Source organism: Parasteatoda tepidariorum, chromosome 8, assembly GCF_982258835.1.
Source record: "Parasteatoda tepidariorum strain Cologne lab strain chromosome 8, Ptep-v5.0, whole genome shotgun sequence".
Taxonomy (NCBI): Eukaryota; Metazoa; Arthropoda; class Arachnida; order Araneae; family Theridiidae; genus Parasteatoda; species Parasteatoda tepidariorum.
In genome coordinates this window covers 3,395,682-3,410,823 of record NC_141762.1, presented here as the reverse complement: position 1 = coordinate 3,410,823, position 15,142 = coordinate 3,395,682, and the positions used below count along the sequence as shown (strand labels likewise).

At 33.6% G+C, this 15,142-nt stretch overlaps 1 protein-coding gene across 1 annotated transcript in view; it reads left to right on the top strand.

Annotated features, from left to right (window-relative positions):
• The window catches only part of Dhc36C (Dynein heavy chain at 36C), a 117,334-nt gene that overhangs the window by 8,512 nt on the left and 93,680 nt on the right, over nucleotides 1-15,142 (top strand). The window contains exons 4-11 of the mRNA XM_087149732.1: nucleotides 607-755; nucleotides 3,669-3,800; nucleotides 6,825-6,966; nucleotides 7,738-7,844; nucleotides 9,411-9,609; nucleotides 10,740-10,880; nucleotides 11,627-11,839; nucleotides 13,941-14,219. Of these exons, the coding sequence (XP_087005858.1) occupies nucleotides 607-755; nucleotides 3,669-3,800; nucleotides 6,825-6,966; nucleotides 7,738-7,844; nucleotides 9,411-9,609; nucleotides 10,740-10,880; nucleotides 11,627-11,839; nucleotides 13,941-14,219 (1,362 nt within the window). The remainder of the gene's footprint in view (nucleotides 1-606; nucleotides 756-3,668; nucleotides 3,801-6,824; nucleotides 6,967-7,737; nucleotides 7,845-9,410; nucleotides 9,610-10,739; nucleotides 10,881-11,626; nucleotides 11,840-13,940; nucleotides 14,220-15,142) is intronic.

Below are 15,142 nucleotides of genomic sequence, written 5' to 3'. Positions count from 1 at the left end.
GCTTAGTCCTGATTCATATTTCTGAAATATTCAATTCACTGAAATTCTGATTTAGATAGAAAAATGGAAATCTAATACCACAGCTGCTATTTACCCACATTTTCAATAAGAAACTGAACGTTTATTTCAATGTTACAGTTTTTTGAAAACCGATTCTTGTGACGTTAAAAGATATTTTCCCAGATGTCTTAGTAATGTGATGTAAATTTATAAACCCTTCTTACTGATTGACCTAAATTAGACTAATATAATAAAAATATTTAAAAAAATATTTAATAAATTATTGCAGGAAAACAGTTATGACAAAAAAAAAATGATCTTGCAGCTAAATTCATGCGACGGGGCATAAGTGTTTTATCCTAGGCTTTCTGTATCTTGACTGCAGGCACCGAAAAGAATTAGAGCAAAACAACTGAAAGTGAAACCATAATTTTTTGAAATTATTCATACAATGAAAGACACATGTTTATACTTGAATTTGATTTGGTTCAAGAGATTGATATTATGCTTGAAGCTTGCACCAATTTTATGCTGATTAATTATTCAATATCGAAATGTTTGATTAACTTGTCGAAGTAAGCATTTGAATGTATTGCTCTAATTTAGATGTTGTTCTCTATCATCCCATTTCGAGAATCTGGAACTTATGTGCTGTCATCAGTGGACGAGATTCAGGCACTGCTTGACGACCACATAATTAAGACTCAGACAATGAGAGGATCTCCATCTGTCAAACCTATAGAGGAAAAAGTCAAGTAAGAATATTTTTCCTTAGCTAAACTTTAATGATGCCCCCTGCAAGTAACGCTGAGTTTTATTCATCTTTATATCTTTTTCTTTAAATGTTGGTATTTTTCAAAGAAAAATATCATTTTGTGTACAAAATATAGAATTGGGTACTTGCACTTTAAGAAAAAGAAGATCTCAGATACCCACACATGTGACCTATGACGTCAGCGCCAGTTGATTGTTCACGTGCAAAATCGCCGGCGTGTTAAAGTTGAGCTAAATTTCTCCACATCAGTTGGAATGTTAATTAATGTGAAGTTAAATAAATACAGCGCCGAATCACACATCGAATTTATTAAAATTATTATAATTTATTATAATTCTTATTTATTATAATTCGTTCTATTCTGCGTCTTTTTAACTTATATTTATTTTTTGTTTTGTTATTTTATTGTAGCCGTGATTTTGTTTTGTGTACTTGGCAAATTCGATGCATCATTAGTTTGTTTTTGTTCTACGTGGGTTCATGCCTGTCTTTGCGTTAAGTAAAAATATATATCGTGAAAGAATTGAAATCTTTTTAAAAGAATCTTTGTGTAAGAATATAGAATGTATCATTAAAGTTCGACGGGTTTGGCTTACTCGAAATAGAATGGAAAGAACAGTTGCTAACGTATAGAAATGCGACGTTTCAACAACCAATCAGGATCGAGATACCCACACTACGTTACTTGCAGGTTTTCGATTGTTATAACATTGTGTAAGAGTATTATGTTAATCGTAAAGAAATGAACGATTATCTATAATTGAAAAATAATCAATGGGAAATAAATTCCCAAACTTAGGAGTACAGAATGTGTAACACAATAAGAAGCAATAATAAGATTTGTTTACAATATTTAATGATATCCCTATAATTATATCAGTTCGCCCAGTATAGTTATACCCCCATATTCGTCTTGGAAACAGTTTTTATTTTTTTCTTCATGTCTTTATATTTTTAAAAATTTAGATATAAATGTTAAGATTTATATATGGCAGCATCTAATCTCTCTCTTATTTCTTATTTATAAATTTTTTTGATATCTTTGATATCAAGTCAAGCGCGAGCTTTTAAAATGAAGATCGCGAGATACATTTTCAGACAAAGTAGATAAATAATCATTATTTAGAGCAAAAAAAAAAAAAAATGGTAAAAGCACTTAAAATCCGGGAAAAAAACTCATGTTAAGATTAAAAATGAAGATGGTTTTATCCGTTAGTCAAATTTCCACCCTGTTTTTGCAATTCGTTTTAGATAGTTCTGTATGGTATTTTATTTTACAAGATTATCAGTTGATGACTCTTAAACTTTTTATTCTCATCGTACTCCTTGAACATTTTTTTACACGTTTTTGCAGTTTGAAGTTTCTTATGCAGCAATTCAAAATGTAACATTTAGCAAAATTTCGCAAAAAAGCATTTAAAATCGTGATTAATTTCGAACGCACTGGAATTTTATTTTATATTTTCATATCCGTCGTTGAACAGCTGACGTTTTTGGGTTTAAGACTATTAATGTTCTACTCCATAGCCTTGTAATTTTGAACCAATCCAGAAGACAAGGAAACTCCTGGATCAGTACCCCCAGAGGTATGATTTGTTATGGGAACATGGAGGACTTTGGGACTCGACAGATTTAACGTGCACCAGTCAACGGGGAGTCTTCGGCCGGCGGGGAACGAAACCACGACCTCTTGGACATGGGCCCAGTGCCCTACCAACCAGGCTACCCAGTCCTACATTGGAATTTTGAAAAAAAGAAAGAAAAACAATTTTATGTTAAGTTCAAAAACGAAATTGGGTCTTTCAGTTCGCCAAATTTCATGTGTGTAGTTGCATTTCTGCGGCCTGCAGAGTATCCCGCATAATATTTTTTTATCTCAAGTTAAACAGTTAATTCACTAGCTAATTATTGAACGTTCAATTTCTTTCATCCCATCGTACTCCCTGATGGTTTTTCGCCCCACCTTCGCAATTTCGTAATTTTAAATGATTGCGCAACTTCGTTATTGGTTTCGAGACTGTTTTGTGTTAAGTAAGAAATATATCGTGAAAGAATTGAAATTTTTGTGAGAGGAAATAGAATTGTATCACTAAAGAAAATTGATGCTTGATTGGCTTGGCTTGCTAGAAATCAAATAAAAAGAGTAGTTAATAGCGTAAATACCACGTTTCAATAACCAATCAGGATCAAGATGCATACACTACGTCACTTGTCCCATTGAGAAAAAAAACGGTTGTTTATAAAGTTTTAAAAATTGAGTACTTTCGCTTGCCATCCTCTTCTATTTGCTGCTGAAAAAGAGACCTCTGGTGACAAGAGTTACAAAACTAGTTTTTCAAGTTGCCCCAACTACAATGTACAAGTAGATATTATTGTATGATTCATATTAATCGAAAAGTTCTAGAATTCTAAAAGAAAGTAATATTTAAGTTAGAGAAAATAAAAATGTATCGAAATCTGAATAAGGATAATCAAAAAATATTACAGCACAGGTGTAATGATCAAAAACCTGTTTTTTTTCTGATTGAGGTGAAAGCTCACCCTTACTAAAGGCAAAGGTTTTTTGATTTTATTCAGCAAATAAACTGGTTTTTAATTTTCTCTGAAAGATCTCGATAAGGATTTGTCAGTTTTGGATAATATTTTCCACTATCCCTTAGAAATTAGTTTGGGACCTTTAATATTTAAGTTCTGTGATTTTTACAATAATTAGTAACGGTAGTGAAAGCTGAAATCTTTGTAAAGTACTACTTTTGGCTGTAATTACTTTACTTTTACAATTAAATGCCTATTTTAATCGAAATTCTTAAATTTACTCAAATTGGTTACTTTTAATTGGATCAGTCAAGAAATTAATATTTTTTTTAATTTAAATTTTGTTATATTTTTTCAGAACTTGGGAGAGCAAACTGATGCTTTTGCAAGAAATTATAGACGAATGGCTGAAAGTTCAAGTCACGTGGCTCTATTTGGAACCCATTTTCAGCTCACCCGACATTATGGCTCAAATGCCTGAAGAAGGAAGGTACAAAAAGTTGCCCATTTTTTGAATAGAAAATTAGATAAAGTATATAGTTAATTACCATTATTGTCAAAAACTTTCATAGTGTAATCCTATTTATTCTGATTATTTTGTTAAAGCATGGCATTTCAAGATATTTTATTTTTGGTAGCTTTACTAGAGAGTGTGCAAATTTTAAAAAAAAAGAAGCATTGCATTATTGTTTAAACAGGCCCATTTAAGTTATACAGTGAAACTTCCAGGAAAGACAACCTTTGTGTAGCGATCATCTCTATATAGGACCACTTTTGGGAGGCCTCGGAAATTTTTTCAGTAAAATGATTTGTGTTGAAGAAAACTTTTAGGAGAGATCTCCCGAACCTCTCTCAGCGACCGGGCAAAGCTCTGCACCAAATGCTGGAAAGATCAAATAAACACGAAAAACTATAAAAATAAAAAATATTAACAAACCACATAAGTGCATTCAAATATATTCAGATTGGCTCTTTTGGACGATCTCTGAGAGAGATCGTCGACCTCATGTTGCAGTCAGAAAAACGATTGAGAAAAATCCTGTATCTTCGATGAATTTAACTTCTAAGAACGACCATTTTACTGTGGAACAGAGAGTGGTCGCTTCCGAGAGGTTTCCCTGCTTTTATTAAAACGTAATTGAAAGAAATAATCGTAATAAGAAGAATATTGCATTAACTAAACGTTCAGCTGTCAAAAGTTTTCATAATGTGATGCTTATTAGGAAGATATCACAGAGATTAATTTATATTACCTTGCGCATTTATTTCATATTTCACTCAACATCTGTTTAATTATCACATAAATTTACTTATCCTCCTCTCCCAATAAAATTCTTCTTCTTACTGAGTAGCGTTGCTATAATATATAACTATTTTATTATTATTATGAGCACTGTATGAAAAAAAGTGAAAATCCTAAATTATATTTCGTTTTAATGACCAGATTTTCACGTATTAAGACTCAGTTTTAATTGTTTTTGACCCTAATCTTAAATATGCTAATCAGTTAGAGTAAAAAATATTTTAAGTTACAAGAAATTAGATACAAATATGTACTTTCTCTTAGTAATCACATTTTTTTCCCAGACAGATTCTTGAACCTCAAAATACGAAAGGTAGCCGCAATCCGTAAAATAGGGTACTAATATTACCCGATAGAAAACTTCATACGCTTCAAAAATGTACAAATTTAAAATGACAGTTGACATATTTCAAGTGCATCAGGAATAGTCACCCGTTTTCAAGACTTGGCAGACATGAATGTAATTAAACACAAATGTTTCGTAAAAAATAATAATGTAAGAAACAAAAACTAAAGAAAACCACAGAAGTCGAGTGAGAACACAGTGAAACAACACAGAAAAAACGCAGCGGCAGAGAGGAAAATCAGGGTAAAATGTATTTCTATGCGTTATGGAGAGGTGGCGAGGAACTAATACCGTTAACAAGAAATCAGCATTCAAATGAATAATATAAGATTCCAGGGTATCACGATGAGTCGACGCGACTGGGGTGGAAATAATTCTAGCATTGTTGAAATTGAATTCATGCTCAAGAATCCAACAATGTGCAGTAATTGAAGATTTCTCCAGATATCGAACATATCTATGGCGTTCTTTAAGTTTGAATTTTAAAGCGCGTTTAGTTTGCCCCGATGTAGCAAAGGTCACACTGACTATGAATGTGGTAAATGATCCTGCGATTATCGAAGCAGATAGGATCTTAAAGAGTCTTAAATTTGATTTACGTCGCACTAGAGCTGCACAATGGGCGATAGTCTGGGAAACATCTCCGAGGATGATCCGAAGACATTGCCATCGCAATTTTGATCCTCTGCAGAGGGGATGGCTCCCCCGCTTTGGTAGCCCGACGACATGCGCGCGAAATCGAGCGCTTTACAGTAGAACAGTTTAACGAGAACTGATACCTAGCCCCCTCGGTCCCAGCGCAGGCTGATGAAAGTGGTCACCTACCCGCCTACTGACTGCTGCCAGTGATGCTTAACTTCGGTGTTCTGCTGGAAACCGTGTCTTTACGATCAGTCAACTGTGGGACAAATGACTTTAAAACCAAAACGGAGGAGATTATTAGAAATTTCATAACAAACGTGAGGAAAAGAACAGTAAAGTAGTAAGATCTTCGTAAGGTGAGTTTAGCAAGAGCTGAATCAACAATAGAAAGGTTAAATTCATGGTCAGCAGCAAGCTAGCGGAGAAGGTAAAGTATAGAGTTTAAAGAAGAAGAGTCACTGGGAAACGAAAGAATGAAATGCAGATATTTTCTGACAATTAGGGTTACTAGAATTAACATGAAGGGTACAAAGAGCCGGCAAAATGTTTGCGATAAACAGAGGTGGAAAAATGATCAAGGTGTTTAGTTATAAGGACATCTGAAAAAGATAACGAAAAATTAATTTCGTGTTCTAATGTAAATTGAATGTTGGTGTTAACAAAATTGACAACAGAAAGTAACTCTTGAAAATCAGTAAGACTGTTTATGAGGAGAAAGGTATCGTCAACGTATTTGTTCCACCATGAGAATTTGAACAATTATAAAACTTCTATTTCGCACTTATTAATAAGCATATTTGAAACTGCCCTCTCGATCCATTAAGATAGAGTCCTAGAACGTGAAGATCCGATCATTAGATCAAAAGTTATTCAGGGTGGTCGTTTTTTTTGTGTGCATTGTACAAAGAAATGGAACGTTTTCCTTTTTTGAGACCCTATTTCTTAATTTTCCTATCTCATGTATTTTGGGCGTCCAAATCCGTCGTTACATTTATTTAAGGAAGGTTTTTTTGTCTGGTTTCGTAGCTTAAGATATCGGCTGCTCTTATTAATTAGCATGATTGACGTCCCCTCTCTGAATAACTAAGCTTGACTCCTAGTACATGAAAATCTGATCATTAGATCAAAAGCTATTCAGGATGTGTTTTTTTTGTACACTGTACACAATTTCACGTCTACCTAGATTTAAGGTCACATTCTCTGCATTGAGTATTTTGTTGCAGGCGATTCAATACTGTTGATAAAAATTGGAGGGAAGTGATGAAAGCCATTCTTGAAGACAAACACGTCTTGGCTGTTATTGAAATTGAAAACTTGCTGGACACTCTTAAGGCTTCCAACGACCTCTTGGATCTCATACAGAAGGTAACACATTCATTACATTGTCGTTCATGTGTTTCTGATGCTTTTTTTTTGCCAGATTTATTTATTAGCCGTGAAAATAGTGCTCAAAAAATGTGTTCTTAGTTACTGCATCAAAAATTAATGAACATAGTATTTGGTGGCACTTAAATGTGATGTCGTAAATCGTGACCTCTTTGTCAACAGAAGATATTGTTTGACACACTTACAAGTCCTTAAACTAGAATATAAATAATAGCTGTAACTTTACTTTAAAATGGTGTCAAAGTGGCAAATATCACCTTTTTCAAATTATGGGGTAACCCTTTTAAGCATCTTGAAAACTTGAGAAAATTGGAGAAACTTGATTTAATAATTTTATTACATAATCTAAAAGTATACTCTTTTGAGATCATGGTTTAAAAATCAAATATCATTAAGTTTCTTAAAACTAATAAGTAAAGGATAGTGTGAGTTGAGAAAAATAAAACATCTTTATGTATTAATAATACTTATTTGAAATATAAAGCTGAAAGATGATCTTGAGTGACTAGTATTGGTTAAAGTAATTATTAAAACTGGTCTAGAATAGTCAACAATAAGTTGGCGTTTTAAAACTAATTTTAAATGATTCTTCAACAGGAAAATTCCTAATTTTTTTAAAAAAAAGTTCTGATTAAAGCTATTTTACTTAAACTCTAATCAAGAAAGTTGTTATTTAATAATTTTCGATTAGTGTTCTGAATGTATATAGCCAGCATATTGCAGAAAATTTGCATGAAAATATCTTTTCAGGGTCTCAATGATTATTTAGAGAAGAAAAGGCTTTTCTTTCCTCGTTTCTTCTTTCTTTCCAATGATGAACTGCTTGAAATTTTATCAGAAACCAAAGATCCGAAGAAGTATGCTTTTTTTTACTCTATCATAAATTTCTGATATTTGTGAATAATTATATCTTGGCTTTTACATACTTTTTTTTTGCTTTTAATATAGTCTAAAATTGCACAAAAGTTTTTTTTTATTAACTTCACCAGTTGTGAAACAGTGGTTTAAAATGCAGAGTCAGGTGAATAAATTAATTCAAAACTCGTAGTCAAAATAAATGGGTAAAGTAGGCATTCAAAAATAATAAATGATAACATAGGGAAACAAGATAAATAAGAGAAACTGGAAAAGCCTTGCTGGGGATAGGATAAGATGGCAGAGACTACTTTGGATGGTTTTAACCTGCAACAGTTCCTTGAAAGAATAAGAACATAGAAACATGATATCACAAATGTTATTTGAAATCAGTTGATGGGGTTAAAAATTATACATAATACGAGAACACTAAGAAAATAAACAAAAATCATTCTACATTTTTTAACTGTATTTTAAACATTTGCGAAAAATACTGCTACAGGAAATGTTTTACCAAACTGTTGAAGCAGCAATATGTGTTTAAGATCCATCTGCTATGTTTGAGAAGATGTAACGTTCCATGCATATCCCCAGATATCTGGCTAAAACTTTGAGAGTCTCTTGTACTAGTATCGGTGGTTACCGCCTAATTTGTGGAAATACAATGGAAATAAAATGCTTTAGAATGAATTTTGTTTATTTTCTTTGTATTCTATGAATAATTGGAAACTACTCCCAGCATCTCTAGTTCCAATGTGATTTTTCACAAGTACAGAACAACCTGTTCCTTCCAAAGCCTTGCTAGCCATTAGAAAAATTTCAATATCAGACTGCAAATCACGTTTAATTTATTTTTAAGCTAAACAAGTCCACAAAAATCGTTTTGCTTTGTTATTAATATTATTTTACCTGGTTCAGACATTCAAAATTGAGCAAAATTTCGATCAGACGAAGTTGGGCTAAACTCATTGAGAAATAAAAATATTTTTTTTCTTTTTGTGAGTTTTTTAATTATACTGGCATACGAAAATTTTACCTGGTTTAGGTTATAAAAACTGTGTCAAGTTCGCCTCTAACGTTGAAGACTAAAAATGGAAAATGCTAGAAGTATACGAAAGGAAACAGTTGAGTGCAAAACAAATGAAAAATCCAATTTACAAACTTTTCCGTTTTCCTCTTAGTCAATAATTTAAAAATGTAGGTAATGCTCCTTTTCATTTAGTGTTGTTGGAGGAATCGATTAACTGACTGGTAACGAGTTAACTCGTCTTTTCATGCTCAGATAATTGACTGATGACGAGTTACTTCGTAATTGTGCTTGCATTATCTATTTCAATTTATATGAGACCCAGAATTGTATTGCAAGAGTTTAGCATATCGTGTTTAGTCAAAAATAAAAGCCAGTGACATGACATAGTTTCTGTGTAAAATTGCTAGTTGGCAAAGGGTTAAGATATTTTAAACAGATAATATAAAACCTGCATATATTTTTTACTTTCAATAATTTCTCATCCCAAAACTAAGGTATGAATGTGCTCGTGAAAATATACGTTCGTATAATTGTACAGGGTTCAACCTCACCTCAAGAAATGCTTTGAAGGTATTGCAAAATTGAAGTTTCTGGAGAATCTCGACATCACCCACATGGAGAGCAGCGAGGGTGAAGTCATACAACTGACTGGAGTCATATCGGTCGTAAATGCCCGCGGTCAGGTGGAAAAGTGGCTGCTTGAGCTGGAGTCTCTCATGTTATCCAGCGTTAAAAAGGTAATATTGGAATATTATTTAATAAATTGTGAAGGGTGAGTTTAAACTCTCGAAGTTTAATGATTCGTAAAAGCACTAGTTTTGGAGAATTTAAATGAAAATAAAGTGTATCGCAGCGATAAGTTGACGAACTCTAGGCGTTTCTATGTGATGTTCTTTTTTGTATTAGTACTTTATTTACATCGTACTAGAGCTACCTAATGGACTATTGGCCTCGGATCAGTTAGAGCATGATCGATCTGCATGCCATCTCAATATTGATCCTCTGAAAAGGGCATGGCTCTCTCGTTTTGGTAGCCCGGTAACCTGTGCGTGAAGTATAGCACTTTATGGTAGAACAGTTTAATGAGGTTCGATAAAACACACTCTCGGTTACTTCGCAGTCTGAAAAAAAGGGGTCGTGACCGCAACCAGTTATTCTTGATTTCGACGATTTAGTGGATAACGTGTTTTACGATTAATCGAATGTGGTACGATGTTCTAGTTTAAGAATATCAAATGGTATTTCTGTAAACTGGGTGTGGAGATTCTGCGAAGAATGGCTGTATTTATGTTAGAATGTGCATTTTTATCTCACAATTTCTAAAGCTTACAGTCTGCGAGAGCAAAAGCTTCGTTCCAGTCTCAGTTTTTGTTCAAAATACCTGAAAGTTTTAGCTTATTGTTCGAAATGAAGGTCTTACTGTTTTTTTCCCCTTGTCAGTTATTGATCCATTTGCTTAGAAACAGTGAACTTTTCTCAGCACTATATAATTATTGCTAGATCGGGTTATTTCTCTTAAAACTCTTCAAAAACATAAGAGTATGATTTGTGAGTGAAATAACACTTCTAAATGCTGTTTCTAAAAATAAGAAAAAGCATCCACGTCACCACCTTGACCAACAATTACATCACAAATGAAGTCTCTGAGCACCAGATGACCAACACCGATCGAAATTCACACAAAAGAGTCTGTCTTGCCATCTAAAAAGGGGAAATCAAAATTCAAAATATTTTTTTCTGTACTACAGACGGCACCTTTGGGTAACTTTAAACTCACTCTGCATAATAAATATTTCCTGGAAAATCTCTCTTTATTTTTTGCAAAGAATCAAAATATATATCTGAAAAGTTCTAATCTCTCTATTAGGTTATTTTTGATGCTCTTGAATCTTACTCCAATGTGCCTCGCGAAGAATGGGTTCTTCAATGGCCTGGTCAGGCGGTCCTGTGCTGCTCTCAGAATTATTGGACTGCAGAGATGCATGAAGCCATCAAGAGTGGTCCTCAGGTATTCTATTTAAAAAAGAGCTTCCAGACTATTTTAGTGATTTATTCAAAAATAATTTTAAATTTTTTTATTGTAAGTACTTGTAAATTCTATTAAAAATGCGTTAATTTCCCTTTTAGGCAGGTATTAAAATAAAACTTCTATGCATGGTATAAATTCGAAAGTATATAAGCCTTACTTTTAACTAAAAATAAAGTAATATATACATTAAAAATGAATGCTTAATATGAGTCATTTCGCTGAAATGAATAATGTTAGTGGTTCTAGAAACAGGCCTGTGGGAGAGCGAAATGGTTGCACAGGACTTCCAACATTTAAAAACAATTTTCTTCAAAAATGGCGAAAATAAAAGGATAACCCACTAAAAATTTTCAACATGACGAAAATTAGACAGTTAAACGTCTAGAAAATTCGATATGGGTAGACAACCACTTCGTTGCATGGAAAATAGTTTGAGTGTTATGAAACGTAGCGATTAAAAATTTCGTTATTGGAAGAAATTCTCTGAAAGGAAACTATGCTGTAGAATGTAAAGAGAATCAACATATTTAATTAGTTAATAATATATAAAGCAAATTAATTATGAGCTATTGTAATAACTATTTCTAACATATTACTGCAATAGGCTTAAAATATTTTTTCATATATAGTGTTGTTATTGTTTATAGCAGTGTCTGACGCATTTATTTTTAGAGTTTCAGATCTCAAAAATGCTCTAATCATGAATTGTTTCGATATTTTTCCAGAACCTACAAGCCTATTTAAAGCAGAACAATGATCAGATTGACAAGATAGTCTCCATAGTTCGTGGAGATCTCTCTAAACAGAATCGTATCACATTGGGAGCTCTTGTAGTGCTCGATGTTCACGCTAGGGACGTTGTAGAATATCTCTGCAAGGCCCAAATTACTTCTGACCAGGACTTTGCTTGGTTGAGTCAGCTGAGATATTACTGGATAGTAAGTTAAAAAAGATGTATTTATGTACTGCTGCTATCATTATAAGTAACGCTATTGAGATCGCTATTATCATCATTAGGCCATCAATGATTATTAGTCATCAATGTGTTGAGAAAAAGACAAAGTTGGTTGACAACTTACAATGTAAAAAAAACTAGATATACCTTTAACTAGTATTTGATGCAAAGTTTATCATTATCCCACAGTGTAGGTAAATGAAAGCTTATTTAATTTTAGTAACACCTTATAAATTGTGAAATAGGATTGATAAATACTTCCATGGCTCAGCTGAATGCACCAAAATTCGGTAAAAGACACAAAACTTTGACTGTGACTGTAAACTGAACGATATATGTTTACGACGCCGTGTTTTCTTTACCACTCGGTCTCGATGTATCGGGATAACTAATGCATGTTGTTTCAAGTATCAACTTATTTAGGTGGGTAAATGCTTTATTTGCTTTCATTAAAGTTCATTTCTTTTCGGAGTTAAATTGTTTTTCTATTCAAAAGAGTTGTCCAAATCAAGAAAGAAATGGTTGCTGGTGGGAAGCTAGATGTAGTGAGTACGGAGGAGAATGTAGCGATGCCATTGTTCCACAAAGCTACTCACGCTTCATAACAGTGTGAATTTCCAACCTTTACTCTTCCAAATTTTTTTTTAAATATTAATATTTTATAGCTTAATAAGCAAGTGAGGTATATAAATTTCAACAAAAGAATAAAGAGGTGAAAAATTAAACTAATATAAAATAATAAGCTGTTATAAGTTGACATATCTAACCTACAAATTTCATCCTTCATGAATTATTATTATTTTGATATCATAATCGACTGTCTCGAACCTGTTAGCCGAGAAATAAACTTTTGTTTAACTCGTTTCACAATGGGGTCTCTTTTCTTCATAGTTTTTCCTTTTAGTTATGAGTAATATCTCAAACCTCACGCAATTTTCATGATGAAAAGCGTCGTCTCTCGCCCGTCGCAAAATAATGCGCGTATGAGAAAGCCCTTCTGGTGGCAATTAAAGAGGGTAGTAGTCTAACATGTGAACTTGCAAGACAGTTTAACGTTTTCGATGAAACGGACGTCTCCGGATGAGCAAGCGGGTTCCACACACACTGTTGGAAGTTAAGAGGAAATAACGAGTATCAGCCTGTATGTCATTGCTTTTTCGCCACCGTAATGCATTTATATTCAATAGAGTACTTCCCAAGTGACGAAAAGTGGTTCCTGTAAGACACTCTCAAGCTCTCCAAATGTTGATTGTCATCTCAGGATATTGTCCCTCACAGCGCCAGACCACCCATGATTTGTGTTTGGTGGACTAGTCGTCAAGTGGTTCCTTATGAGCTACCAGAAATGGGCCAAACGGTCATTGCGGACATGTACTCGCATGGGATGGAAGCGTGTAACAGACATTGGACAAAAGGAGATAATACTAGTAAATGAGAAAGGTGTATTCTTCTTGCATGACAACGCCCAGGTAGGGTGTTGTCATGGAAGGGATACGATAGAGCAACTTGGTTGGAAGACTTTGTGCCAACCTCCTTGCTCACCTCACCTTGCACCATCAGACCTTTTCGATTTCTTGCTCAATCATATATGTGCATAATCCTTCACAAATGAAGCAAAACTTTCAAAACCCTCCGATTTTAACATAAAGGGAATGGCACAGCTAGAGATTGACAGAAGATGCTGGATGCCGATGGAGATTACTTCGAGGACTAACAATTGGTAACAGTTTGTGCAATTTCTTTTTAGCCGTTAAAAATGCCTAGAACTTAATTGGTTACCTTGTACAATTTTAGAAAAGCACCTAATATCATTTATTCATTCTCAATATAAGAATCTAGTCAATACGATCAACAAATTAGTTGATAGAATGAGAGAAACACACTTTTGAACTTTAACGATACAGAGGCTGTTAAGGTGTATAAAATATGGAAAATACTTAATTCCGCATTTTAGTGGAGCAAAGCAGTTAATATGTAGCTTAGCTATGTGAAGTGCACGCTATCGGCTTTCAAGCTTCAAGGGTAAGATATACACAGCCTAAAATTGATCTAAAATGTTGGCCTCTTATTTTTTTTAAATCCAGGATGATAACATGACGACACGCATGATTAACTCATTTCTGGATTATGGCTACGAATATTTGGGAAACTCAGGTCGCCTCGTGATCACTCCCTTGACGGATCGATGTTACCGTACTTTGTTCGGTGCTCTCAATCTGCATCTGGGTGGGGCACCTGAAGGTCCGGCAGGAACTGGAAAGACAGAGACTACTAAAGATTTGGCAAAAGCTGTGGCCAAGCAGTGCGTCGTCTTTAACTGCTCAGATGGTCTGGATTATATAGCCCTTGGAAAGTTTTTTAAAGTAAGTTTTGTAAATTGAAAACATTCATTTTTCTCTCTCACGTTTCTTCAGCTCCCTTGTTGGTAAAAGAACAACTCTACTGAACATTTTGAAATCTTGCTAAACCTTCATATCATTTAACCTGAGTGTGATGCTAATGCAAACCATATTATCTCTTTCTTTAGTTTGTTTACAAGATACTGATATCTTGTTTAAAGTGTCGAGTGACTAAAGGCCTGTTTACACGATTCAAGAATATCCATTCAAGACCGTTCGAGATCTTGAGTTGATATTTCTGCTTCAAGAACTCGTATGAATCGTTGACACGATAAAAGATCTGCAATCTCGCTGATTGGCCAGAGGTATAAACCTGCGCATGCGTGACTGTTTATTTTTCGTTTCGTTTTGTTGACAGTGACAGCACAGAGATTGCAGTTTTGAGTTTTTGGCCAAAGCGAAGCTTTTGAACCATGGATGTTGATGATGTTATTGTTATTGTTTCACGAAAAAGTTTTTATATTGCAATTAATTTTATACCACATTTTTTTTTAATATCAAATAAAATTCTAATTATATATAATTCATCATATTAAATAATTACTTATTAAACCATGGTAAACATTCACCATTTGATAGTATTTTTATGTTACATATATGTATATAAATGAAACAATACACAATTATTATTTACCTTTAAATTATTTTTGCTGCCACGAGGTATTGTGCATTCCCTTAAAAGTGCCTTATAATAGCGCCACTTGGGCTCGTATCTATCATCATGTCCTGAATAGAAAAAATTTTTTATATTTCAATAAATAAAACTTAAAGTAAAGATGGATGTAGACGATTTAATATGAAAAGTTGCTTAATTGGATGTTCACAATAATTTTTGCAAATTAATTTTAGAGATAAGTGTAACGCAAAGCTGCAATTACGTGACAGAA